At 53.0% G+C, this 16,702-nt stretch overlaps 5 protein-coding genes across 5 annotated transcripts; 3 read left to right on the top strand and 2 right to left on the bottom strand.

The window, feature by feature from the left end:
• Positions 1–484: 484 nt before the first annotated feature.
• Positions 485–2,396, bottom strand: E0L32_002973 (uncharacterized protein; the record flags this gene model as incomplete). The annotated part of the gene is made up of 6 exons (XM_031137221.1): positions 485–600; positions 676–754; positions 815–1,660; positions 1,720–1,872; positions 1,928–2,050; positions 2,103–2,396. 6 exons carry the CDS (start codon positions 2,394–2,396, stop codon positions 485–487), a joined length of 1,611 nt encoding a protein of 536 aa, XP_030999583.1.
• Positions 2,397–3,524: 1,128 nt separating this feature from the next.
• E0L32_002972 (uncharacterized protein) lies at positions 3,525–4,690 on the top strand (the record flags this gene model as incomplete). The annotated part of the gene is made up of 2 exons (XM_031137220.1): positions 3,525–3,710; positions 3,797–4,690. 2 exons carry the CDS (start codon positions 3,525–3,527, stop codon positions 4,688–4,690), a joined length of 1,080 nt encoding a protein of 359 aa, XP_030999582.1.
• A 2,559-nt stretch (positions 4,691–7,249) lies between these two features.
• Positions 7,250–10,742, bottom strand: E0L32_002971 (uncharacterized protein; the record flags this gene model as incomplete). Its single annotated transcript, XM_031137219.1, has 5 exons — positions 7,250–7,514; positions 9,025–9,276; positions 9,712–10,036; positions 10,266–10,411; positions 10,516–10,742. The coding sequence occupies 5 exons, from the start codon at positions 10,740–10,742 to the stop codon at positions 7,250–7,252; spliced, it is 1,215 nt and encodes a 404-aa protein (XP_030999581.1).
• A 991-nt stretch (positions 10,743–11,733) lies between these two features.
• E0L32_002970 (uncharacterized protein) lies at positions 11,734–12,768 on the top strand (the record flags this gene model as incomplete). Its single annotated transcript, XM_031137218.1, has 1 exon — positions 11,734–12,768. One exon carries the CDS (start codon positions 11,734–11,736, stop codon positions 12,766–12,768), a length of 1,035 nt encoding a protein of 344 aa, XP_030999580.1.
• Positions 12,769–16,191: 3,423 nt separating this feature from the next.
• On the top strand, positions 16,192–16,680 carry E0L32_002969 (uncharacterized protein; the record flags this gene model as incomplete). Its single annotated transcript, XM_031137216.1, has 1 exon — positions 16,192–16,680. The coding sequence occupies one exon, from the start codon at positions 16,192–16,194 to the stop codon at positions 16,678–16,680; it is 489 nt and encodes a 162-aa protein (XP_030999579.1).
• Positions 16,681–16,702: the final 22 nt, after the last annotated feature.

Here is a 16,702-nt window from a genome sequence, read left to right as displayed (position 1 = left end):
CAAGCTGAAATGAGCTCTTGATAGGAGCCTTAATATCATCTCGAGGCTTGTAGGACAGATTACTTATTATCGCTAAGAACTATTCATTGTTGATCCGATCACTGCGGATCACCGGGACCCCCTGGGCATGGGCGACAACCCGTTGCCGGAGCTCAGGGTTGCCTTCTTCGAGCGCTACCGACGTGAAGTGGTCAAAACTGATCAAGGGCCTGAGCCGAAGGTGAGCTGAGCAATGAAGAGGCCTAAAAAGCGGCCACTTGTGCCCACTAAGCAATCGCTTGAGTTTCGTCACAGAATACATGACCTGTGTCAGCGCAAAGATGCCGTTGTCGACGGCAACCCAGACGACCAGGCAATATCATGACTTCAGGAAATTAACCCTTAGTTGGAGTGTTCAGCAAAGACTAGATAGCATGATACTCTGGTGGTAAATTTGTTTCTGGATAATGAAATAGCGTCGCCTCACTTCGTCACTACACTATTCCTATTTGCTCAAGACTTCGGAGATCGTCGCGGCTGCCGCTAACAGCTCTTCGTCGAAATGGGTACGAGCAGCCACCTGGATCGAGATTGGAGCCTTATCAACTGCCTCAGCACGGTCTGACGTACACCAACAGTTAGTTAGTAATTCAATAAATCTTGGACTAGGCATATGACAGCTCTGCAAAGACTCACAGGGTTTGTACGAGGTGAAGCCATCCTCTACATCAACATCCTTGTCCGCTTGAAGATAGGGTATGACGAGAGCGGGGTACTAGGAAAAAGAGTTAGCACATGTCATCGGCCCAGATCTAGAGCGGATCAAAGTTCTTACATCCATATAGTTGTGCAAGGTCGTATATGGCACGTTACCAAAAGTGTCGTGAGGCACGGCAGTCGTTTCTGCGGCCTGGCCGACGATCACGTCCAACTGGTTGTCAACAAAGACCTTGTGCCAGTCTTTGAGGTAGTGGCTTTTGATCGCATTCATTTCCCAGAGATCGTCGAGAGTCAGCGGGCTGCTCCGCTTCGACAAAAAGGGAGACTCTGCCACAGATTTGATCACGGGCTCTCCGCTCGCCTTGATATTCCTGAACGATTTCGCCTTGGGATCCAGAGTGTAGTAGTCCATAATCTCGTGGTTGGCCTTTTCGATACTAGGAGCGGTCGGGATCTCGACGACGATATGGCCTGCAGCCTTGAGCTTTTCCAACGCTGATCTCTTGGCCCGCTCCACAGGAGGATGCAGGGGGAAAGCCGGGTCTGCAGGAAACACACCGATCCTGAGGACTTGCTTTTCCGGGACGGACCTCCATGGCATGTGGAGAGCGCTATGGTCGTAGAGCCATGGCTGTTTCGCAATGACAGTGTCCATGAAGAGGCGCATGTCTCGGAAAGATGTCGTCAGGGGGCCAGCGGCCGCAAGGACGCCGGGGGATCCTATCCTCCCTGGGATGGCTTGACCACCGTACGGAATGCGGCTGGCAGTAGGCTTGAAGCCAAAAGTACCGCAGCAGAGAGCCGGTATACGAATGGAGCCTCCAATGTCGGTGCCGACACCCATCAGAGAAGCGCGCATGGCGACAATGGCACCTTCTCCACCGCTGGAACCACCGGCATTCAAGGATAGGTTGCGAGGATTAAGAGTCCTCCCAAAGATGTTATTTTGAGAATCCGCTGTCTGGTCCGGGCCATTAGCAATGACACGGAACAGAATGGTAGATGTAAAGTGTCACGTACCATGAGAGTCTGTGGGATATTTGTCTTCACATAGAGAACAGCGCCGAGGTCGAGTAGGATCTGGACCAGAGGGCTGTGAAACGTAGCTGGTGGGCGCTCCACAAATGACACAAAGCCAAGAGTGGTTTGCTGTCCGATATAGCTGAAGGAATCCTTTGCATCGTCAGCGACATGAGTCTCGATGCTGTGCAGGGTACGGGCAGCTCACCTTGAGACTGATTGGCAGACCATGCAAAGGTCCGAGAGGCTTCTTATGATTGGCAAAATACTCATCGAGAAATTTGGCACGATTGAGGGCTTCGTCGAAGAACATCTCGGTGCAGCAATGAGTCTACAGACACGGTTAGACAAGTAGAAACGCGGCTGTATCATGGGTATCTTACAAGCTGCTGAGCAATCGCCGCCCTTTTGCAGAACGCAGTAGCCACAGCCGTTGATGAGAATTGACCAGCCGCGATCTTGGGTAGAAGATCTGTCGCATCGTAGCTCTCCGTGATGTCTACCTCGTCTGGTGTCAAAATGCCACACTCTCGTGGCACAGTCGTGACGTCCTTTGTTGAAGTCTCATCAACATCGGCCATGAAGGACTCTGGGAGAAGCCACTCCTTGGGAATCGTGTCAAAGACAGACCTTGCCTTTTCGTCGGCGATGGTCTTCCAGTCCTTTGTAGCAGCCATGGTCCGGTGAGTTGCAAAAAAGAGTCCGACCACTGATCAGTGAGATGCACGAGATGTGAATAAAGATGTGATGAAAACAACCCGAGGACCTACCACCGTGAGCCCCTGGGAGACTATTATTTATACATGAATCGGCATCCGGCTCCAAGCACGAGGACGAGGGCCGCGGCTTCAAGGTTGCCCGCTTCCTTGGGTCGGTCGGAGGCCCACATTTTGGGTTATCAGCTGCAGGCAGGCATGTGGTCAAGTGGCTCAGTGGTCCGGAGAGTGTGCGGGGAATTTGGCAGAATTCTCTAGCCAGCTGGATGTGGAGACTGGCGGAAGCTGTGGCAATTGGCCGACTCGCTGAAAAGCGGGACACGAGAGATAACCAGGCCTGGGATTCCCCAGATCTTATCAAACATCGGCCCCAAGTCTCGCCGTCCACGTCGGAGTCGCCATCTCCCACGTCCGCTGCGCCGAATTCGCATATCAAGGTCCCCCCATAGGCTGCCATCGTCCAAGGAACCCACTCGTGCTATTGATTCTTGCCAGCCAAGCTTGTGCGAGGTTGTCCAGAGTGGGATGCTATGCGGGATTTAGGGGACAAGCCGAAATCACGTCGGAGGGAGCGGCGACCCCCGGCAACCCTGAGGACCAAGACAGGATGTGCTAATTGTAAGAGCGGGCTGGTCTCGTGCCCTAGAGCTCTGTTGCTGACATGGCTTTTCAGGTCGGGCGCGTCGTCGGAAATGCGACGAGCAGCATCCCACATGCATTGCTTGCGCGACAAGGAATCTCGAATGTTCATGGCCGTTTCCCGGTCCGAGTCCGCCTCGACAAGTCCACCAGAGAGCTCAAGCTGTTCCGGACGAGATATCAAGTCATGTGAGTCTGAGTCCCAAGAGGGACCGCATTTTGATATCAAAGTCCCCGGTCCCGCAGCAGACGAGCAAGCCTCTGGCTCTGGCCCCTTGCCTACGCTATCCTATCACGTCGACCTATCAACGTTCGGAGGGCTTGGGATTAGATCAAGATCTTCTTAACCATTACGCTTCGAAACTCTCCCATCTTATCATAAGCCAAGATGCCCATCCCCAATTCCAACGACAGTTCTTGACATCATCCATCCTTCCTCGGCTCCAATTGATGGCCGATCCCCTTCTCGCATGCGCCTCTCTCGATCTAGCAAAGAATGATCCCAGCTATCGAAGCTTGGCTATGAAGTATTATGGCCAGGGAGTCAAAGTCCTACGCGAAAATATTGCACTGGGGAAGGTCGAAGGTACGGAAGACTGGGTGCTGTTGAACGTTCTGCATCTCAACTTGTTCGAGGTAAGCCATCAGCCACTCTCTTCTCTCGTCGCTATGCTACTTGTTTTCCTACGCTTGTCCAAATTCTGACGTATGCATAAACATAGGCCTGGAATGCGACAAGTCAGACGCCCAGTCTTCTCCACATCCAAGGCGCGGCTCAAATGCTCATGTTGCGGGGGACCACACATTCGAGATCAGAGTCGAATGAACTTGCACATCCAGACGACAAGGTGTCTGCACGGATTGCGGTGGAGTCCGTCGTCTACCACACCGTCAACTGGTCCATCTTCAACGGAAATCCGATACCAATGCCCCTAAACGAACTGTGGGACTTCCTCGAGCCCGCCTTCGCCACTCCACCCTTCCCGGCGGCTTCGGAGGCGGAGAATTCCCCCGTTCTCGGAGTCCCATGGCAACTCTATCGATTCCTATCGGAGGCCACTCAACTAGCCCGACTGTTACCCCTGGATGCATTGGGCCTGGAGTCCGCGCTAGCACTAACAGACAGGCTCAACGCTTGGGAGAGCACAGCCATGCTAGGCGATGAGAACACGGCAGAGTTGGACCCAGCGACGGCGGTGTTTCGATACAAGCAACGCGCGCGCTTGTCCGTGATCGCTCTCAAGATTCTCATGTTCAAGCTCGTGCATCCGGATGCGGCAGTCGCCAGCCAGACCATTCAAGACCTCCTATCTCAAGCCTTGCAAATTATTCAGCTCCAGGTTGGAGAGAGATTCCACTTCTGGCCCCTTCTTATGATAGGGAGTGCGGTCCTACGAGGTGATCAAGTCAGGATCATCCGCAGTAGACTTGGAGAGATGTCCACGACTATGCGCTCTGGTTCATTTCTGAAAGTCAAGGGGACTTTGGAAGTCATATGGGACACTGTGGTCCCAGAGAATACAGGCCGAAGTTGTGGGAATCTAACCCCGACGAGCCCTGATGGGCTTGATCTGCTCCTCGGGCGAGACGGAAGACCTGGTCTCATGACTCATTGACGACTTCTTTATCATGTAAATACTTATTCTTAAACGGTTTCTCTGTCACTTGCAGCTGGGCGTAGATGGCAAGGATCAGTTTTACTGTTGTTATGGTGACTCTCCGGGGACTAGATGACAAAGACTAAGCTTAATGAGATGGCCGGTACCACTCCCGAGCTTCCTTCGCTTCGAAATGATGGACAAAGACGCCATTCACAGCACTTTCCATCTGTTCCATCCGGACCAGAATATTGCCACTGGGCACGTCAAGGGACAGGATAACAGCATTCTCATCCCTACGCTTTTCAAAGGTCCGCTTAAACCTTTGAACTGGGCGCCCCGACGGAAGACATTGTCCATCATCTTCCTCGTAGTAACCGTACTATTCAACCACCATGCAACCGGCAGTGCCTAATTACGTTGCTTACTCCTATTAGATATGGTGAAGCACACCCTGGACGCCATGGAGGCCTTCCAGATCGTCAAGATCGTCGTCGGCGACTGTTGGGCTGGAGAAGAAGAAGGAGGAAGGAAGAATCAAATGCTCTCAAGATTTGTGATCCATGTCGCCTGTCACTTCATGGGCACCAGGGTTCTCAAGCAAACCTGCATTTCTGGGGTGCCTGTGCTGGCCTGCGCCACCAGGCAAAGATTTTAACGGAAGACACTGTTGTCCAACAACCGAAACCTCTGACGACGATGGCTACGCGACATGCCCATCGCAGCCCGCATCACTGACGAAGATGAAAACGACAATGAAGTCGAGATGGCTGAAAAAGAAGAACAGTACCAGAAGAAGAGTGCAGGGACTCCACTGCCAACAAAGATTGTTCCTGCAGCATTTCAGGAGATCGACGAGCCCTGTGCTGAGGGCACCCGATTATGAAGACGAAGTCCTGACGCCGATCACTTTTAGCGAGTCTTCTTTTCTTCGATCTCTTTCTCCAGCCATCAGTCGAGCCAGCCCAAGATGGCAGCCCCTTGCATCACTATTGCGTGCATTGTGGCTTGTGATATCACCCATTTATCACATCTCTTCTTTCAAGGAAGAGACTCCCCTCCTCTCTTTCTTCACAGCAGCTAAGGGTTCCCCTCTCCAAGCACACTGATAACATCGCGGTCAACGGCGGCAAAGTCAAGATCCAGACAGTGCGCACCCAAATAACACACCAGGATACTTCTAGGAACTAACACGGGTCCAGGGTCGTGTCGAGAAACGAGGCCCCCGGAGCCGGAAAGAAACATTCATGTATCCGCACAGTAACGTGCTTCCGATGCGGCGAACTGGGACACAAGGCAGCATCATGTTCCCGGAACCTTGATGTGATAGACGAGCCCATGGCCGAGAGCAAGGATGTCAAGGAATCGGAAAGCACTCGCATTTCCGTACAGTAATATGCTTTCTATGCAGTGAGCTCTGCTCCAAGGCAGCGAGATGTCCCAAGAAAGTTGTGATGGAAGAAAGCGAGCAGGAGTCCAGCAGTCCGGGGACCGACTGGAGGTCAAGACTGAGATGGAGTGGCAGAGGATGGAGACTGGGATTGAAGTTTAGGGCATGGAGAATAGTCTGCAGAGAAATCGATCACATTGGCACTCAGAAATTTCAAGTTGGATGGATGTGACGATCTTCCTGTACAATTCGACGCATTAAATGTTTGGTGGTAGGATAACCTGCCCATCACTCGTATATAAGACACTTCCCTGATTACTCAAGTATGCTCAGCCAAAAAGGCATCCCAGATGCTAAGAGCGATTGGCAGTGGCCGATGAGCCTTTGCCCCCTCCCGGCGGTATAATTCCTCACCGTTGAGCCTCGCAAGCTCGAGTTGTGGGAACCGATCCTTCTCCCGCAACAAACTCTGGAGAGCGGCCGATTGCTTTTGATCCATCAAAGAAGCACTGCAACTGATATTTTGTCGGGTGCTCGACGCCGCCAGGAAGACACCCGTGATCTAGGCTTGGTCGTTCTATCGTGCTGAGGCATTCTGCCATTCGCACAAGCTGGTTGCGCAGTGTTGAGTACATGGAGTTGTTTGACGATTGCTGGTCCGAATACCTCACACAGCAACGGATTGTTTTCCACAAGCTCAGCCAGGAATCCCACCATCCGGAGCGCGGCTTACCGTTCTCGAAAATGAACAGCCTCGGTCTTGGATGCAAGGCCAGAATCAATTCGGCCTGGAACTCTTGCGTTCTCATCATGGAAATGGTCAGATCATCCCGGAATCTGACGTTGGTGTCGGGTGGTGCTGGCTTTTGTTTTTGATTGTCCACGGAACTGCGTGAGGGTACGCGCTGAGGGAAAGGAAGGAGTGGTTGTCCTCACAGGGTGAAGTCGACCTTGAGGGAAATATAGTCGTGATGTGAAGATCAACCATCTGGGTAGAGCGCTTGTCCGCTATAGCAAGACGAAGTGTCTTTGAGATGAGGAACTGGAGTGCGGGAGTCCGGTCAACCATCTGGCTGATAAGTGGGAGAGGATGGAGAGGAGGGATGGCGTTAGAGTCCCATGTGTATTGCCGGTACTTGTGTAGAGCTTTCATAGGTGTCTGGGCCAGCGACTGAGCCCAGGCGGCACTAGCGACGGGCACCTTGTGTGTCGACACATGTCCATCCTGGGATGTGATGGTCTTCGGGTCTCCAGGGGGCTTGGGACATGCCCGGGATGTGGGCCTCTTGCTCCTTGAGAGCCTGGAAGAGCTTCGCCCTGCACTTAGGGGCAGCGTTCTCCAGGAAGGACCTGAACAAGACAGTGCCGAACTTGGAGTCCTGGAAGAGAATGGAGAACTCCCGATAATGGACATTAGAGACAGCCGTAGTGCCGCCTTTCCCTTCGTGAATGCTGTCAAGCAGGTCGTTCATGCTTCTAGCATCAACCACGGCAGTGTCCTCGTCGACGACCAGGTGCTTGAGCCGTAGGTCTCCTTGGCGATATATTCACGCTGCCTCGGGACGGGCTCAAATTCGATCGTGGTGCACGTCCAAGGGAAAATGGTCTTGTTGAGCCAGGTAACAGTACCATCTGGAAGCGTCATTGGAGTACGCAGGGAACGCCGGGTATCGAAGGAGGATATGGGCCGCCGCAGATCATTGCGAATGAACTCCGAGGACCACTTGGTCTAGTGCATGTGCTAAGATTGATTTTTCAGGTCAAATATATATCAGGCCGTAGTTGTCTTGCTAAGATGGTGCCGTTTGGATATCAACAGTTGATTACCAGCTTGGATAATGGAAGGCTATCAACAACCCCTATTAACCAGTGGTCCGAGCCAGGTATAAGTACTCTGGCAAAAGTGTTGATTATTCGGATGCAGAATAAGAAACCAACTATGAAAGGAAAGAGGATCAAGGTCGTCCTTATATGCAGGAAGGCATGGCTCCCAAACAACAGATGATTGACAGTCATCTGAGAACAAACTAACAAATATGAATGCCATACAATCCTAGAGTCTATCACAACACAGGTCCATGAAAGTGCCGCTTGACGCTTCCATAACTACTTTGTGTCATGCCTCCATCGCCTTGTGTGCTCCCAGATGCAATTTTATTCCTGTTATCACGTTGGAGGCAGTTGGCATTCACTGATGTGGTTCCACAATAGTTATTTGTAATGTGAGGCTCACAGTTCCAGGTGCACTTTCAAGAACCATCAATGCAATCATCTGCCATAGAAGGCCATTGTTGGCCACTGCTGATTCTCATCAGATTGTCTCGCAGTTTACACCGGCCAAGGTCCCAGCGATTGGTGTGGCATGGTGATTCCTCAGGGGTGAGGACAATAATTGAGTTGCCGCACCGAATCGGAAAGACGAGGACGTGCTATCGAGCGGGGGATCCCTGAGAGGGTGAAACGGCTCCAATCTGTGCTGATGGGAGACCGTGAAGGGCCTGGCATTCTATGTGGTTTACGTTGATTTTAGACCTCAGGCAGGAAAGAAATAATCGGAACCAAGTTGAACCACTCCTCAATTGTCCTTACATTTATTTCATGTTGCCGTATCCTGTCAACATAGATATCATCACAGAGACTGGTTTGATCGTGATTGGTTCAAATAAAGGAATGTATTAGGTGATTGATCACCGATATGTAAAAGACCTCCAGTGCAAATTGAATATCGAAATCGCCTCCGCCTCTGTTGGATATATGTGAGAAATGCAACGCAATGGCCAAGTCCTCTCAAGTTATGTCTGTGCGAAATCTAAACAGAGCTACGATCAGGGCAACTTCATCATCCGCGTCCTCTTGACCTCAGCTCCATCAGTACCCAGATACCTGAAAGTGTACAAGCTAGACCTCCCGAGTTAGCTCAATCGTCAGAGTCAATTTGATGAAAGTCAACTCTGTCACGTACCTCCAGTGTAGATTGCCTAGGGCGATATTTCGGCAGCCGTTGATGAATTTGACAACATCCCGATCGATCTTCTCGCCCCAGAAGGGCAGGCTGCGCAGCGCCTCATACCATCTCCGGTAGCACTCGTACAGCATCTCTCCGATATGGTCGACCGCCTCCTGATCCGTCATGCCCTGGTCTTTGAGGATGAAGATTACATTGCTGTCCTCGCCCTTGATCAGGTCTTTCCGATAGGAGCAGAGGTCATTTTGCCTACGCAGCAGTTAGTTTGGGATAATTGCGGAGTTTGGAGCCAGGGGTGCCACCTACAGTGTAACCAGATCGCACGTAATCCGGGAAATTGCTCCCAAGGACGGGTGGTCCATCACGTATTGCGGCAGATCAATCCCCTCGGCATACCTGTTTCGAGAGATTAAAGGTCAGCACTGCGTTTCCAATCTCCCCTTCCAATTGGGGCAATTCGCCGCTGTCGAAAATGCTGTTCGGGGGGAGCGAGCAGCCAGTCACAACCCGCAACCCGTCACATCGACACTTGGCCAGGGTAAAGCCAATCGGGTATGAAGCCTGATTGCTGGAGCACCCCATGCCTACTTATTGTGCCGTGTGCGGCTGAAAAAAAAAACAATTCCCATGCACCTGGTCTGCGGGTTCTGTTTCACCGCCAACGACAGAGAGTAAGCAACTTACTGCATGAGGCCAATGCAGGGATACGCTCCTACACATCCCGCACGCATGTCCATGTAATCTTCAACAGTCGGCCGTGAGGCTCTGTGTTGGACGGCGACCTGCTGCAGCACGCCAATGCAGTACAACGTCAAGTGACGCTTCCACCGGTACTGCAAGCCCGGGGGCGCGCGCTCCCGGAAGCGCATCCAGCACGACTGGAGCGTGTGCCTCAGCGGGTTCTCGTCCGGCGTCACGACGGGGTGGACACCGTCCAGCATCGAGAGCGTGTGAATGACCTCCTCGGCGGCCTTGATGGGGTTGTTCGCAAAGTTCCCCTCGTCGAAAGCTGCAGGGTTCGCCCAAGGATTTCCTCGCGTTAGCGGAAGTTTGCGCCCTTGTCTAGTGTCTCTCCCACATATAACACGGGCGATAATACAGCGGTACGGTAGTAAGCCGTCGATCGCAATTCACACCGAGCCAGGCTAGCAGCGGTGTGTCGGCCAGTCGCCGAGTGCCCGCCCAGCCTCGTAATCTCGTTGAAAGGGGGAATTGGCTATCCTAGGTGAAACACTTACGGTCGTCAAAAGCAAAGACCCAGCCATTCCAGTCGTTCATCAACTTCAGCGTCTCTACGTCTGCATTCGGCGCGCAAATGGCGCTCATGTATGCGATGTCCAGCTTGCTCCAGATGCTGGCTGTCTTGTCGTCCATGCGCAGAGCACTTGGATTGGTTTTGTCAGTCAACATTCACAGCAATTACTTCGCAAAGCTTGTCTTTTCCCCGTTTCTGCCAAGAACCATGCGCGCAGCTTCAGGATTTCTTACTTTCGTAGCCACTCATCCGACAGGGCTTTCGAGGTGCTGTGCAAAGGGTTGACCGCGGGTTCCACCGACATGATGGAGGAAAAGAGCGCCTCCGGGAGCCGGATCCAGTGGCCATCGGCGTACTCCTTCAGCTTGTCGCCATTCTGAGCGGCGTGTTCGAAGTAAGCATTGTCAGGAGAGGCCCCGGAACGGCTCGGTGGCGGCGTGATCATGGCGCTGGGTGCCATCGTTCGCAATGTCGCACGGACTGGAGTCTCTTAGTGTCTCAACGGTTTTCTTGCTCTCAGACGGGATGGTCTGTTCGCTCGCACTAGAAGATGGAGAACCCTTGGAACAATAAGAAAGGTGAAGAAGGCGGGAGGAGCTGGGATCTTGTGACAACTAACTAAAGAACCAGAATCCTTCCACCTCCACATTGAGACAGGCGTCAGTCCGTCCAGCACCTGGAGAGGTACATCATGCCCAAGACATCTGATACCTTCACTCGTGCCGATGGGGCCATACAGTTTGACAGGAGTCCGTCAAGCCAGAACAGGTATTCTGAAGTTCACCAATCTGTAATTCCACCCTTGCCACTCTCCCTTCTTGTTCACCCGATACACGTGTACAAGGGCAGGCCGCTCGGATAATGTTCGCTAGTTTGCCACTATTCCAAGATAACGCCTACCCTGGTCAAGAGTTGCCTGCATGGAGTTGCAAGGATCTGGGAGCAGAGGTGAACAGGGGCCTCAGCGTTGGAAACAACATGGATCAAGAGCTTAATCCCGTGGGGACTTTTCCCAACTTGGTCATGGAAACGGGGCTCTACCCCTCAAAACTGTCCTGCCTAGTCCCTGACGAGCAGTCAGTCACAGAGAGAGCGGGCCGAGACGAAGAGATTACTGGAGACCCAGGGGCCTGGAACCGCTGCACACAACCAGGATCATCCCTCACCGCTCATTACGAAGTACTTGTACAAGTACACGTTGGCCGTTGAAGCTAACGGGGCTTGCTCCGTTGGGGAAAGGATAGGTATGCCCAAAAGGGCCCTGTCAGTCTCGCAGAAGGAATGTCATGAAAAGTGGACTGTGTCTCGCGTGAGAGGGGGCGCATGGTGCGAAGCGAGAATTCTGGAAAAGAACCGCCCCATGCAGAATTTTCCCGTCTTTCGCGCAAGTCCTTTTACCTGTTCCTCTTTCCTGACAGAGCGAGCTGCATGCACGACTGCCGGATGCTACGATGGCGTCAAATACCTTACGACCCAGGATACGTTACAGCAAGCTGAGCGTATCGCGAGATGAGGTTCGCTTCTTGGAGATCGAGCCCGCCAACAGCATCAACGACCCCATCGTCTGCCGCCTAGTGAACCTCCCTCTGCGCAAAGAGACCGAATTCATCGCCATCTCGTCGCTGCTGGGCGATGCGACGCAACAGGAGAGAATCCTCTTGGACCGGTCGCCGATACCCGTGCCGACGCATATCGCCCTGGGCCTGAAGCATGTGCGCGCCGTGTTCTATCCCGCGATCCAGAAGAGCCAGGAGAATGCGGGCAAGAAGAAGGACTCGCCGGGTTGGCTCAAGACCTTACTGAGACACTTGGCGGGCAAGGAGCACGACGGTGGACCGAAGCTACGAGTATGGATCGACTGCATCTGCCTCAACTCAAACGACGCGCGAGAAAACTCCAAGCACAGGGTCATCATGTACCACGTCTACCAGCAGGCGCAAATGGTGGTGGGATGGGTCGGACTCAAGATTCCCCAGACGGACCGCGGCATCCAGCTCATCCAGGCGTTCGACCAAGCCATGCCCGAGGACTGGCAGGAGGAGGGCGATAGGGAAGCGCACCCCGAGAACTACGCGCCGCACCACGAGTGGGCGATCCCCGTCATCGACCTGTTCGACCCGGCCGCCGACACCGCCGTCGGCACGGCCGACTTCCTGAACCGCGACTTCTTCCACCGGCGCTGGATCCTCGAGGAGATGGCCATGGCGCGCGTGCCAACCTTCCTCATCGGCGACGCCATCGTTTCCTGGAAGCAGATCCTGCGCCTGAACCTCGCGATGGAGGAGTTCAAGGACCAAGAGTCCAACGTCTGCCCGGCGTCTACGCGGCCGCTGATCCACGAGTTCCCTCTGGGCACGATTCACGAGCTTCTGGACGAGTTTGAGAAGAGGAAAAAGATGGCCAAGATGGAGTCGCTGAACAGCAAATCCGTATCGGGAAGCACTACCAGCGCAGACTCTAGAAGCCAGTCGCGTTCATGGCAGTGATCGGAGGGAGCACGGCGGGGACGGAAAAGGGGGCAAGGCAATTCTGGGGACCGATCATTTTGCTTTTTTCTTGTTTTCCATTATTATTAGATGCGTCCTGCTATTGTCAGGCATGTCTGTTCGTCTGCTTCACAGCATCATACCCATACCCGTAGTTGCATTTACCGCTTTGATTTCAATTTGATCATTTCTGCACTGGATTTCCTTGACACCATGCAACGAACCCATCACCTAGATGGTTTGAGCAGTGATGAATCGAGTGAATTGGCCCAGTGCTTCACCGCCAGTGTGTATACTAATCAGCCACTACTCTTTACCAGCGCGTGTACTAGCCTTCGTCGTCGTTGGGAGCGAAGGAAGTAATTTCGTGAAAAAGGGGCAAGATGTGCAACAAACCCCTGCAAGCCCATGTTATGAGATATGACGAAAGGCTCGCCGAAGATGTCACCTGGACTGACCCCCACCCCCGGCATATATATCCTTCCCAGCTCTTAAGTGCTGGAGGGGTGGGAAAAGAGCCAAGCCATAAGTTATCCCCTTTCAGTACAACACCATGCAGACCATACCGAAAATCGGCTTTGACACCTCTAACGTGATTCTGTGCCGCTGCCCCTCCCCCAGGTGTTCTGTGCCATGCCGGCTATCGCTCTCCCGAAAACCATGCTGAACTTGCCCGCCCACGCCGCCGTTTACGCGATGGGCCGCTGTGGAGGCTTCTGAACTAGGGAAATGTCTTGGTACTGCGCGCACATGCGTGCAGTCCGGCCCGTCTGCTCCTGTGCGGATCCTGGACGAGAGCCCTTTTTCTTTCTCGCTTCTTCCCTTTGAGGAAAATGGGCCCGCATGTTGAGCTGGCAAGTAAAACCCGTCCTTTTGCATGGAGAACGCCCACCTCGCTGAGTTTGCTTCTGGTTTAGTACGTTTGCCGGGGTGTCTAGCGTACGCCTGTACGAAAAGCAAGCATCGGCAGGGGCTTGGGAAATGTTGGCTGCCTCCTTTGAAGAAGTGACAGGAGACCCAGAGGAGCAAAGACAGGTTCAATCGTCCGGAAAATGGGCCTTTCGCCCACTCTACTCCACAAGCCGGAGAGAATATCACCTTCAATGCCGCGACTACAAGAACAGCTTCTGTCAAGTTGCAACCAACCAGTGGCCGGTCAAAAATAGAATAAAATCCCGACCAGCCTTGGTACCTGTACTGAGCACGTAGAAGTACTGTCAGGGATGGCTCGTTTACTGTGGAGACTGCCATGGCTTCTTTCTTGGTTTGGCGCAATCTCGCAGCACCCGACAAGGGTCTCTAGACAAGGGGGTGACGGAGATAACATTCCAGAGCGTAAAGAGCCTTGAGAGCCAGGCAGCCCAGCATCCAAACCACCAAGTCGTTGGTTGTGATCCTGCAGGGGTGCAGACATTCAGGTGATACCCGATGCCCTTTATCAGACAACCAACCTCTTGCAGAGAGTCTTTGCATGATTCTGTCATTCCATTGGTACAATCACACCAGGTTACCTAAAACCTGGCATCTAGAGCGACCGCTTGCGCAGCTAATGGCAACGTGTTAGAGCCGAACCGCTGGCCAGATGCAGCAACGTGCAGGATGTGATTGTCAACTCGGTGTGGCCAAAACTGGCCGATGCATGTTGCCTGATGTTCGGTGGCCCTGATGTCCATCGCGCCGCTATCTCCACTTTGCCAGTAGTCGATGCTCTTCCATCGATGCCAGTTACACTCCCAGATACTCCCAGACCAGTCCCCAGAAAACCAGCGGTATCTTGAGAAGGGGCAAAATCGTCAAAAGACAATCCCTCGCCGCCATGTTCAATGCCCCTCAACATGCGGCCCAACTGTACAAGCATCCCAAAGTCGTGAAGTAAAGTCTTACTACACCCAGTCGTTGGCTGCCTGAATTCCTCTGAGACCGAGGGGCAACGTGAAGCTGAGGTTGGCGGCGAAGTGCGGGTCGGCGGGCTGGAGCTAGAGCTGCCAACGGACCCTGCCTGCATGTCAAGCCACAGCAACACGCCCACAAGAGCGTCTGCAAGTGGCAGGTAGTGCGACGCTCCCGTCACAGTTGTCAGGCTATTGAGCTAGGCCGCAGACGGAAAAGGAAAAGTCTCCGTCTGCGGTCCGGCTAGGGCCGCATGGTCCCCGGTCGTTGGATCTCTCCTCTGGCAAGGTGAGGGGTCCAATGGCGACTTCCAATGGCGAGCTGCCAAAGGGACCGTTACTCGCTGCTGCAGTGATGCTGCGTGGCGAAGGGGACGTTAGGTCAACTGCTGTCGGGAAGTGGGTAGGTTGACGGCGGTGACAAGATAGGGAAGCGCTGCCGATGAGCTTTGAGGATGGTCGATGAGAGCAGATCAGCGGTGAAGGTGTTGGACGGGATCGGAATGCTGTTGGCACTATGACAGTAATGTTAACTCGGACCTCGGTTTCAAATCGAGCAACGAGCGTGGGGGGTGTCCGAATGCCTCCCACCTCCGAGCAAGGGGAGCCAAACTCCATGATCAGGATCTCCGACCACTGCCTGTCCGGGAGTCATTTAACGCGTATGAGGAAGCTCACTCGGGTATCTATCCGTGTCTAGTCAAGTCTTGTAATCTATCCAGTGGAAGAGTCTGTTGTTTCTTTTCATGCCACTATGTTGGTATTCATGTCACACCAACAAGCTGAAATAGAAGAGCTCTCTACCAGCAGGGGTCTGACTAGAAAGAATCCGTTCACATAAATGTCATGCAAAAGCTTGGGCATAAGTTGTTAGTGTTTACAAGTTCGTTGCGTCGGCTGACGTACCCTACGTCGGACGGAGTCAGGAGATTCGAATTTGACGGAAGCCCAGTATGCATGTGTTGTAATTCTGTCCACGGAGTAGACTCTGCGATGGCAAATCCTCTGAAGCTCTGCGACAAGAAGTCGACCTACCATCGCTGCACGGTCTGTCTTGGCTCCAACCATTTCGTGTCTTGACTGCTATGCCGTTGCAAGCATCTTAGATTGAAATTTTGATACCGCAAGTATTTTCTCAACATCGCGCCCATAAGAACCGTATGGCTAATCTCGGAGACTGAGGTAGCAAAGCGGTCACTGATGGTTCGATCTTGAATCCCAATAGCAATATTAGAGCTGGGCGAACGGAAGACCGCGAGATTGGAGATATCCCGAACCGGATCTTCTCTACCATGGTAGCCACAAACCAAGCTCGCCAGAGGGACACATTTTATTGCTTCAAATCGCACATCAAAATATTTTTTTGCGTCCCCACGTGGACGAAAGTTCTCTCGCACTGACACAACACCTAATCGGCGTCCAACTGATTGACTGGACCATATCAGCAGGGATGAATTTCAACGAGAGGGAGTTGCAAGAGTTCCTGATCCTATATGTAATTGGAGCAATGTTTTCACCGCTCTTCGCATTAATAATGACCGAAGGGAATTTTATGGTTTTACGCCCATCGCTGTTCTTTCCCCTCTCAATCGCGCAAGATGGGTGCTTCCGATACCTCGCCGAGCCCGTCCTCATCCTCCTCATGGCCGCATTATATCCGCTGACAGCACTTGCGTACTTGATACGCTTCATCTACGTCGAATACGGCGCCGCAATCATCGACTTTTGCACTCCAGTGACCTGCTGCGGCATACCAACAAGGCGAGATAGAGCTGCTGAGCGGATGCGGTCGTATTCAGAATGGGACGTGGAAACACAATTGGGCCTCAGGATTGGAGAACGAAACGGCGGTAGCTACTGTTCACTGCCCGACATACCAAGTAGCCCTATATCTGGCTCCAGCAGCAGTTCCAGCAGCAGTTCCAGCAGCAGTTCCAGCAGCAGTTCCCACGAAAGCTCCAACGACAACTTCGACGAAAGCTCCAGCTCCAGCTCCAGCGACAACATCAACGAAAGCAACTAGGCTCTGGCTATTGGTTGATGGA

The sequence above is a fragment of the Thyridium curvatum genome, assembly GCF_004353045.1.
Source record: "Thyridium curvatum strain D216 chromosome Unknown NODE_12_length_601061_cov_81.036774, whole genome shotgun sequence".
Classification (NCBI taxonomy): Eukaryota; Fungi; Ascomycota; class Sordariomycetes; order Thyridiales; family Thyridiaceae; genus Thyridium; species Thyridium curvatum.
Note: the sequence above shows the minus strand (reverse complement) of the source record. Positions and strands in the feature narration are given on the sequence as shown.